At 38.1% G+C, this 11,280-nt stretch overlaps 1 protein-coding gene across 4 annotated transcripts in view; it reads right to left on the bottom strand.

Annotated features, from left to right (window-relative positions):
* Positions 1-1,584: 1,584 nt before the first annotated feature.
* The window catches only part of COL4A3 (collagen type IV alpha 3 chain), a 66,434-nt gene continuing 56,738 nt past the window's right edge, over positions 1,585-11,280 (bottom strand). For all 4 annotated transcript variants that reach the window (XM_054835734.1, XM_054835732.1, XM_054835733.1 and 1 more), the window contains 9 exons: positions 11,132-11,204; positions 9,722-9,793; positions 9,481-9,600; positions 8,836-8,934; positions 8,036-8,248; positions 7,199-7,376; positions 6,057-6,171; positions 4,573-4,745; positions 1,585-4,316 (listed from right to left, as the gene is read on the bottom strand). In XM_054835734.1, the coding sequence (XP_054691709.1) occupies positions 4,232-4,316; positions 4,573-4,745; positions 6,057-6,171; positions 7,199-7,376; positions 8,036-8,248; positions 8,836-8,934; positions 9,481-9,600; positions 9,722-9,793; positions 11,132-11,204 (1,128 nt within the window). In that variant the 3' untranslated portion in view covers positions 1,585-4,231. The remainder of the gene's footprint in view (positions 4,317-4,572; positions 4,746-6,056; positions 6,172-7,198; positions 7,377-8,035; positions 8,249-8,835; positions 8,935-9,480; positions 9,601-9,721; positions 9,794-11,131; positions 11,205-11,280) is intronic.

Here is an 11,280-nt window from a genome sequence, read left to right as displayed (position 1 = left end):
TCGAAGCACACTGGAAATATGCCCTTCTCCCATGACTCCCCATATATAATTTTATGTTGAGATCAATTATATAACTATTTTTATTCCATTGAATATATGATTGTTCTTCAAAAATTGAATAGTCACACAATAAAAGCAGAGACAGACTAGTCACCTGGATTCTTCTAATCCACAGGAAATTCTCCAGAAGAGCCCTGGTGGTGATTTCTAGTGTAGTATCATGTTATGAATTACCACTAGTAGATCATAACTATGTCAGTCTGTCCAGGCCCCATGCGTTCTGTCAGATCTCAAAAACGAGTTGCAGCAGGCTGCACCCTCATCGCTTTCGGGATGCTCTTTCCATTTTTTCATTGTATAGAAGTCCTAGCACAAATAATTTTCTTCGACAGTTTTCAGATCTTGCTGCAGATATCCTTGATTTTCTTGTTCAGCGATTTAAAAGGCCATCCTTAAGAATGTTGCATACAGCACTGTTCTACCAGTTTTATGTTCAGATATGTCTTCCTTATTTTCACCCTGAAATACTGATAATTTTAGGTATGTCCTTTTGTTTCTGCTGTACACAATCTGCTTGTCTGTCTGTATGCACTTACAGAATACCTCTGGGTACTGTCTTCTGTCAGGAAACACTGCAAGTCCTCCTCTTTTTTTAGTTTCTACAGGTTTTAGCTTCCTTGGTGGCCAGTCCTTTCCTCTCTTGAACCTGGAGCGACAGCGGTTCCCTAGGCGAGTTGTGTTTGTCAGCAAGCTGCAAGAGTGGCTTCCTTCCACAGAGGAAGGCAACCCCAGCCTAGGCAGGGAAGTGATCTCTCCAACAAAGGAAAGGCACAGTCCCACCATACCTGGGCACAGCAACGTGTGGAGTGGGGCTGGTGACAGTAAAAGGTTTTGTTGCATGTCCAGCAACTGTCAGCCAAAAGCAAAGTAACAAGTCCGATACCAGGTCAAAAACAAGTGAAGAAGTTGGGAGCAGCGGGGAGAGGGCTGGGCACAAGCCTACCTACGGCAGAGCTCAGGCAAGGCCCGAGATGGAGCTGGGATGCAGTGCCTGGACCTGTGCACTGAGGGTGCGAGCTGGCCAGGGCACTCGGGGGCTGCTGGTGTGCATGGGGCCCATCAGCCAGCCACCTTCATCATCCCAGTTCTTCCTCAGTGCCATCACAACCCTTTCTCTCGTACTATTTCTGTCAACAGCAACTTGCCACCCACCTGTGCTTCATGCATATGAATCCAGCAGAAAATATGAATGAACGCAGCAGAAGAGAAGAATGTGGCTGAGTTGTTCCAGATCGAAACCACTGTCTGTCACCAGACCATTGCAGTATCCTATGTAGGAATATGCCTAGGAAGAAGGACAGCATGCAGACATCCAGCTTGGGTATCTACACTGAAGTGCTAGACTTCTAGAGTAGTCCAAGTAGGAGAGAGCGAGTGTCTTTCTGAGGGCAAACTCCACCTACTGTCTTTTAATCAGATTACGCTATTTTTTAAATTATTTTTCTTTGTAAATAATATTATGTATAGATAGTAGAAAAGATCAATAGCACTGGGAAGAACAAAAAACCAAGTTAAATGGGTTTTATTTAGTCAAAATATTTTTATTTGGCTGTATTTAGCAGAAGGTTTGCTTTCCTCCTTTCTTCTCCCTCTCCCCTCCCCCACTGTTTTGCTCATTATTTCAGATTTCTCATGCTTCCATTCTTTCAGTACAATATATTAACACCTTGCACCTCTTCAGCATTTTCCAGTTAAGGCTCTCAAACCAATTAGAGACATGAGTTAACTAATCTTCACAACAATCATTAGCAGTAGGGAAGTAAAATCACCTGCATCTGCAGAGAGATCACCTTTTTTTCAAGGTTTTTTTTATTTTTAGTGTCCAGCTTGCATTATGCTGGGCATGATGAACATATGTGTCCCTGCAGTTGTGCTTCATGCTTTTGAAAGAAAGACTGAGTTTGAACACTCAAAATCTAAAGCTATTTATGAAATCTTTCTTTAGTAACTTGTTGAAGGCCACACAATAAACAAGCAGCAGAATCCAAAACTGGGAACAAGGCGTAACTTCCAGTTATGTGCTATACTATGAGACATAACTCTTTGTAACTTACCTCTGGACTTTAAAACCACAATCCATTCCCTTCTCCTTACACATTATCCTCTACTGACCATTTCCAGCAGACTTCAACCTCAGGTACTGTCATTCTGCAATTTTACTAGCAAGTTTTACATGAGGGTCGCCACAGTCACCAATTGTATACGGCATACAACGCCTTTGGGTGACTGTAATGAGCCTTAATGGACAAAACCCAACAACTGAAAACCCAACAACCTAACAAGCAACGGGTATGGATTTTATATTTGAGCATTTAAAGCAAACTTCAGAGTTTATGGAAAAATCTAATATGTGATTGTTTTAAAGAAAACACCCCCATCCCCAAACCTGGTTCAAATGGAAGACTAAGTATTAACTTGACATTAACATCTTCTTATCAGTAGTGCATCTGCATAGAGTTTCTTCATAAAAACCTGCAAATTCACAATTACACTTTGCAAACAGAAGTACTATGACTGTTCAAGCAAACAATAATTTTAAAATACGCATTCAGTTAATGTAAATGGTGTCTTCACGTTAGCTCCATCAGAAGATACTGACATGAAACACAGATGAAACTTTTTCTTAGGTTAACACTGAAAATTCAAACAGTCAGACAAACACAATGCAAGTATTTTAACAGAAACAATATACAATTTCACTGGCTTAAAAAAAAGATCTAAATGATAAACCTTGGTTATTTCAATGAATTGCTCGACCCTACGTTTAAAATGATGCATTTACAGAACTATTCAGATGAATTAGGCTTCGTCTATAACACTAAATACTGGAATTCTGATAGATTGTGCAAGTATTAAAAATATTAACATTTTAAATGTTAACATTACAATTTTAAATAGCCTTGCAAGTGCAATGTTATAAATATAAAAAACCTCAGAGCTACAATTTTATATAAGTTATATGAGTAAATGAAAGTGCTTTTCAAGTATTTACTTTAATTTAGTTGGATTCTCTCGTATAAGTCAGTGCTCAGATGGTACAATTTAAATATCAGACTTTTTTTTGAAAATTTGGATGCATGCATTTAACTGGATGGAATAAATGGTTTCATTTGCAGAAATGTGTAATAAATATTTAAATACAGACTATAACTTGTGATAAATATTTAAATATGGAATATTATCAAATGTGATTATTATTTTGTTATTTATTAAAAATAAAATAGAAACAGATCACATCCTGATGGGTGTGTGATAACCTGATAATGCCATGGGACCCCTTGAGCCATACAGTAATTGCTAATTCCATCAAAATCACAAATTATGATATGCTAAACAGTTGTTGTTCAGTAGAGACAAAAGCATGTGATCATAATAAAGGCCCAATACTGTCAACTTTTGAAGAATTTAAAAGATCTCATGATCTGTGTCAAAAGAATGGAATCTAATGAAAACTTTCCAACACTTTCAATTAGTAAGCCCTTAGCCGTAGTCACTTTGGAGAACACAGCTCGTGCGTGTCACCACTCTACTGTCTGCCCAGCGCACGGTGTAGCTCCCTTTCTAGCTAGTCAAGAACCATTATTGTTATAATGATGCAAAACAGATTGTACTCCTGTTTGCCAGCCAGAGGAAGGGTGAGGTAAGTGGGGAGATAATTGTTTATTAGACATGAAAAGCAAAACAAAACCCTAAATGAATCAATATATATTTAAAAGTGCACTGAAAATATTTCCTATTGAACCCTATCTCTCATAAGTGCCAGATTTTCATCTTAAATTATATCCACCTTGAACACTGAATATATGTAAGCTGATACTAGAGCATTTTGTTTGTATTGCAGGTTGAAAAGCACATGACACAAGGCAGCATTAACATCTTTCTTTAAAGAACTGGCAATGCCATAGTTTTATCATGAAGATGCAGCTTAGAAATGACACAGTTCAGGAGAAGCCCCTGCAGACTGCCATTGTAAGCTTTCTCCAACAAAGTGCTTTGTCATTTGCCAAAGACAAAAGTCAAACTGTTGCCCTACCTCACCACAGTGCTGCACTGGCAATTTATAGTTTTCTTTCCAGATGCAGTTGGACTTTAATAAATTATAGCTCTTCAGAGTTAGGCAATTCTTTGTAATAAAAGCAGAGTTTCATGTTCCATCAAGAGCGGCCACTGTTTAGACTGGTCTCTTCATGCAGACCTGACAACGGCTGATGATATCTTCTAGTTCTCCTGCTTTCAGAGTCTGTGACAGAGGTTTCCTAAAAGAAAGAAAACATTTACTCTTTTTTCTTTAAAAAACAGGGAGAGATTATGAAACTTTGTGTATGGGATTACTGACAACCACATTGAAATCCTTGGCTCACTTAAGGCATCTTTGTGCTACTGAACGATCCTAACCTAACAAAGTGGGATGTCTAACCTGAGGGGAATCACATGCTACACGGGCAGTTACTGTCTCCTTGGGCACTTGCAGCATGGATGCAATGCGTATGGATGCAGGGAAGTACAGTTTACCTGAACATTCTTCTTGGATTTAATGATGCCAACCAGAAGCTGTAGGAATTTGTGTAGTAGTTGCACGTCCCCCTGCCATGGCACTCTATGAACGGGATGGCTCGAAATTCTTCCAAACAAGATCCAGGAGATGCCAATGCTTGGCCAGAAGCTTCTGAGCCCGCACTCGTATACTGTAACCACCAATACATTTTTTATGAGAACTTGTCCATCAGCTTTTAGTAAACCGCAGGCAAAAAAACCCAACCTCTTTCTAAAACATACCATATGTTCTGTGGTGTATTTTGGACAAAACAAAATGAACACAGACTAGTTTTATCACACTTACAATGAAGCACAGAAGCCTTATGAAAATTCAAGCACAGTTATGGCATTTCTTATGTTCCTGCAAAAGCCTTTTTCTGCTCCATGAAAAGGCATGAAACTGTAACCAGTACAAAGACTAGAAAGTAGCTGGCTTCTGTCCAGTTGAGGACTACAGCAACTGAATTACTAATAAGCCAAATCCCCTATTTTGTATGTGTTCAGGTTTTTGTTGCATTGATTGCTTCTCCAAACACAAAAAGCAAAGGCAGCATTTTCCTTCTCTGATGTTGGTAAATGCTTGTAGATATAGCTCTAAAATAATTTATGACAGTAGAAAATTGGCTAGAAAATACCATTTACATTTGCTGATGTTGGAAACAAGCAAATGATTTTAACCAGATGCTGCAAAATTTCTCTCATTGTTTTCCAAGATTAGTATTAGTATTACTACTTAGGGCCAAATCCCAGGAGAGACACTAGACCTAAAAGGACTTAGGTCATGCAAAAAAGAGGGAGTTTTAATTCTGTCTTTTACCCTCATTTGCTGGCATCCCTATGATATCCCACAGGCACGGATAACAAAGATGAAGTGCTATATCCCCTAGTATAGATACACCCTTATTCCCATAATCAGTTCTCACTTTGTAGGCACATTATGAACTTTCTTCACTCGTATCTTGTTATGGCATCAAAACTGCTGAGGCAATCTTTTGTAGACAGAGTACTGCATTTGTTTTGATTTTAGCTTTCTGTGGATTTCAGCCTCAGGATCTGATTTATAAAAGAACTGCGTAGCATGGAATTGGGTCAGTTATTTCTGTGTTTTTGTCTTCAGGACTGGTTTAACCACCTCACTCCCTAAACCTATTTCCTAGATCTTAGCACGACACATGAAAATGAGAGCACACAATTATTTTTATCAGCCTAAAAATCCTATGGTTCTCCTTTTATCTTTTCCCCTTTTCCTCCTGTCAACTACTTTTGAGGACAGATCAAAATAGTTGTTCCTATGCTTCTGGCATTCAATAGGAGTTAAGAGAATTATTGTCTACTTCCTGGGAAAAGGAAAAAAAAAAGAATTTAGCAATTATTAAGAAACAAATGAGCTATGAGCAGATGAGAACACCAATGAAAGTGAGGGGACATAAAATTAACAATTCAAGTCTTTATATCCTTACCATAACAAAAGAAAAACCCTTCCAGAGAGATATCCAGCCTTCTGGACATGCAGGAACTACAGTTGTTTGGCTGTGAACTGCTATTACCATTGCAGCTCCTTCACAGACAACGCACCTGTAAGAAGAAATGCACATATGTTCAATGCAGATATGAGGGAAAACATGTGAGCAGACAAAAATTGTGTCTTCTAGGATAGTAGCTATCTAATGGTAGGGCTTACTGTAAGTGTTACAACTCACAGGTTTTCGCTGTTTAATGAGGAGATAAGTAAATTGAAGGTAACCCAAATACCTTGTTTTGCAATCTCTACTAGTAATACCAGACAAAAATTGTTATAAGACGGGAGTTAGTCCCAGAACATTTGAGCTTCCTAATTTTGCCTTTACTGAAGTAACAAGCTAGATTCTACCTTCTTCATGTGCTCACTACTTTATGTTATGGTTTAGATCAAAGTTCTGTACCTTTATTTGCTAAGATTAGAAAAAGTAAACTTTAATTCCTAACTGAAGAAACTATGAAGCTGAGCTACTAGACTGCAACAAGTGGGTAGGGCAGGCTAGAAGACAAGAGTGCAAAGCTTGCCTTCCCATCTTTGATTTTGTTATTCTTGGTGTTTCATGCTTTTAGAGCTTTTCCTCTTAAGATGCTCTCCATCCTTCTCAGCTGTTCTAAAACAACTAGAAAGGGCCACATGCACATAAGGGTGTTTCACAGCAGAGATCCTTCAGCCCCGATTTACAGTGTTCTTCACCACTTACAGTAAATGTATCACACATAATTGAAAGCAGAATTTGATTCTGTATTCCAAATAATGAAGCTGTCTTTATTTCATTTTAGTCTGCCTCCAATATACTTTACAACAGGTTTTTTTTTAAAAAAAGTATCACTGCAATCAGTAGGATTGTGTACCATCTTCTTATGCCAGCTATGCAGATTAAGCCCTGTGGTGGGACTCTAGCTTTAGTCTAACTTTTCTTAGAGTATCACTGAATATCTGACATATTCAGGTGAGTAATCAAAAATCAGGTGGTTAAAAACAGTGCTTGTACTGGCAGGTCTTTACCTAAGATTTGCCATTCAAAACAATGTATGATGTCTTTGTGGTTCCAGGCCAGAAGAAATAAAATTCTTATACTCTTACCTGCTTATATGGGGCTCTAGGGCCCTGCCAGAAATCGGTGCCATGTCTACTGGCATTACTGCTGCAGTTGACAGCCAGTATGAATAGTCATTGCGAGAAGCAAAACTACAAACATCATTGGTGTTACAGAATAAGAATGGCATGGTGGTAAATCTCTGCAAGCAGCTACCAGCTGTTCCTAAAAGACAAAAGAAGAGAGGTTTGTGACAGATAGGACCTTAACTTAGCGCAGCAAACAGAAGAGACACACGATGGTATCCAATCCACTATAGTGAGAATTAAAACAGTTGGTAACTACAAAGAGAGAAGTGTCCATACAGTGGAATTATCCAAAAGCAAAATGCTTATGGTATATACAAAATATGTATATAAAAACTAAGGGCTAAGAACACAACCTGTTAAAATAATACCATCTTCTTGAATGGTATCAGTCCTTGACATAGTGGCAGGGATTCAGCTGCTTAAACAAAAGATTCTGGTGCCATTTTTGACACCCTAAAGCATCCCATTTGGTCTCCAAAAAAGCAAGATTCTCATCCTGTGTTGTTACTGTCAGCCCTGTGCAGATGTTGTGATGTTTATACTAGACATCTATCCATAAGTAACTGAATTCCTCCTCAAAAATATCTAGGGATAGCAAAAAGGGAATATAGGAGTGCAGGAAAAAAAGGTGTCTTTCAAGCCATGATTCCTGAATTGACTCAAGAGCAGCAGACCACTCTGGAGATTGATGTTTGAAACCAAACTCACAGTAAGTGTCCAAGGTGAACACTGGTTTCATGACAACTCAGCATTACTGTAAAGAAAATTATCTGAAAATTTTTAGCAATACAGTACCAAGATCTTGTCCATGTGCTCGTTCATTTCCTTGTACAAAAAGCAGCGAATAGCCAACATAGATCTGTGATGTCCCATGTGGGCATGAAGGAATCTTTGTTGATTGACTATGCCGGGTAAAGATAAAACCTTTTCTGGTTGGACCAGCAGTAATAGCACCTGGTAATCCAGGTAATCCCTGTAGACCTGGAAAGCCAATCAGTCCAGGTCTTCCTGTGGAGGGGAAAGAAATATGACTGCAAATATTATCGTTTTGTTTGAATTTTTACTTCATTTAAGTTCATGAAACCACTTGAAAACTAACAAAAAAACTTGTCAGTAAGAAGATACAACTTGAAAATTAGTACTTTTTGTTGCTAGATGTATTAACTCCTTCAGACCTAGCTCAGGTAGCTTTACATTGCATAGTTTCATGGAATAGTGAGGTATTTTAAAGATCTGTGGCCATCTTTACCAAAAAGGTCGTAAAGTAAAAACATTTTATAGTGACTAAATAAAAATATTTAGTTCTATTTTGATGTCATATAAAGCTCACTGATACCTAGGGATTTCAAGTGGATAAATAAATGTTATTAATAACAGAGGAGCACCATCAAGGCATATTTTTGTAAATTATTATTTCAGTTGTGAACATGCATCTGTTAAAAGCTAAGAATGTGCTTACATGTGCTCATGGCCCTAAAGCTACTGTAATTGTTACAGAATCTCAATACGAGCAAGAGGAAGGATTTACAGAAATCAGGAATACAGTCTGTCAGTTCAGCAGTAGCAGTCAAACAGAGATGTCTGCTTCCCTGTACCTCTTTGTCCTGGAAATCCCTTGTCTCCTTTTGGACCAGGCAGTCCTGGTTTACCTGGGTGACCAAAACTTCCTTGTAGACCTTTTACTCCTTTAGGTCCTAAATTGTAATCAAGAAAAAAAAAAAAAACCAAAACCAACCAACCAGAATCATATAGCAGTAGTTACTCTAGATTTTAACAACTGTTAATGAATAAAGTTAAAGTCCCCATGTAAATGTAGCTGTGTTCGAATAAAAACATCACCAAGAATTTACTAAGTTTTGAGACTGTCTGTAGTGCTACTGTCACCATATCTCCTGTCAGGAAGAATACAAGGAAATATTGAATATATTGCAGAAAAATATTATTCTCATAAGAAATGTTTACAGAAACCAAAGCAAATAGCTGTTTCTTTTAGCATGTGTCATACAACAGAAATATTTCAAAAATATATTCACAGGCCATAATTTTCTTGGTCACTGTTTGTAATTCTATAAATAATGCAAAACAACTTTAAAGAAAGTTGCAAAGAGCTATTTTTAAATACGGAGAGGTATTTTTAAAGACATGTCAATTTTCCATGCAGAAGCATGTTTTCCCACCAAACCAAAATGTTCCACTAAGCAGCACACACAAACATGTACAGAGATAAAAACATAAACCACCTTGTAGTCCAGGAATCCCTTGAATTCCTTGATCACCTGGTGTTCCTGGGATTCCTGGCAGTCCAGGAGGACCCTTGCTTCCTGGGACGGAGAATATTCTCCCAGGGACTCCAGGTGGACCTAGCAGCACAAATATAATGAAGAGCTATTGCTTTATATTAAAAGAAACCAAAGAAACTACAAAACAAACCAAACAAATTAACTTAAGTCAGCTGGTATTAGATTGAGAAGAGTTGGTTACCACGCTGGCCCTTTGGTCCCCTTGGCCCTTCTGCACCCTGTGGTCCAGGGGGTCCTCGATTACCCTTTTCTCCTAAAAAAGAAGATTGGAGATACATCTGTCTGGTTCAAAATGTCAAAACAACTGTCAAAGATTCAGAGGCTTATTTAAGAATCCTGCATTATCCATGCAACGTTCCCAAAGAGTCACAGCCTGTAGACTCATTTGAAATGTGAGCGTGGACTTCTACATCTCTGCTATTACTGTATAATTTATAGACCAAGTGCAGTCAGTTTGTAAGATGATGTTTCCATGCCTATCTTCATATTATGGCTGGTCCCATAAACCTAGCTTAAAATCTCAACTTTAGACTATGTCCTTTTTATCTGAGGTGTTTTTGTCACTGAGTTTGCAGGTCAAGTGCTGCCTTCAGTGATGCTGTGCAGTTCAACTCCCTTTAAATCCTATTGTCAGTTATACTGATGGCTGTTCAGAGGGTTGTACAGTTTCTCAAGTTGTTGAAACTTAATAAGCAATTCTTTTCACCATGCATAATATGAGTTTACATCCAGATTACTCTCCATGGCTCTGCTGGAAAAAAAAAAATTAAAAATGTATTTTTATCATCAAGTCAGGAGATTTGACTGACCGTGCCATGGAATGAGAGCTTTTTGCTTAAGAAAGTATAATTACTGTCTGTACAGCGATTTTTCAAATTAGAACAAGTTTAAAATACACAATAATTAGCATGGAACACAAACCAGTAAGTTAAACAGGTAATGACAATTTTGTGTCACTGTAAATCATATAAATGAAAAATTAGAATATTGGAGTAACGCAGACCTATATCAGATTTAAATCACTAGAAAAATGTCTAAATTAACAGGACTTTTAGCCAGCTACTGATCCAACTAACCCTCAGGAATATGAAATTACTGAAGCCAATACATTTAACAGTTTGTCTGCAGATAAACTAGTGAATTAGATTGTAATTGGGGCTATTCTTAGGGCAAACAGAGGACCCAGTGCTCTGTCTTGCAATTATGATTAAATGCTCTTGAGTTCTACAGCTAAGAGGTTGCCAAAAAGTCTCGTCTTCTAGCAGTGGTGTGGCAGACTCAGTCCCAAAGTCCTTATACATTAATAGTCACTAAGGACAAACTTCTTTTGAATTTGCCTGGAATGGAGGCCACTGAAGTTTCAGCCCCTTCCTCACTTTAACATCAGTTCGGACATATCCATAGCATCTAACTCAACAAAAATGCTCTCTTTGTAAACCCTTTCATTTATAGCTGACCTACATCTTGCTCTTGATGGAAAAACCTCATGTGTCTAGGACCAGACCTGGTACTATTACACACATACGATTATAACAAACATGTAAATGATTGTATTCGGCACAAGAAGTGTACATATTAAATCTATGAATACCTTTTACACCTGGGAATCCAAGAAATCCAGGGTCCCCTCTAGCACCAGGATAACCTGATCGACCTTCTACTCCCTGCAAATCAGATAACACCAATAATAAACAAGAAGCAGCATCTGCATGCTATGAAGTACATCATCTTTTTTGTTCA

This window comes from Grus americana, chromosome 9, assembly GCF_028858705.1.
Source record: "Grus americana isolate bGruAme1 chromosome 9, bGruAme1.mat, whole genome shotgun sequence".
In the NCBI taxonomy this organism is placed as follows: Eukaryota; Metazoa; Chordata; class Aves; order Gruiformes; family Gruidae; genus Grus; species Grus americana.
Note: the sequence above shows the minus strand (reverse complement) of the source record. Positions and strands in the feature narration are given on the sequence as shown.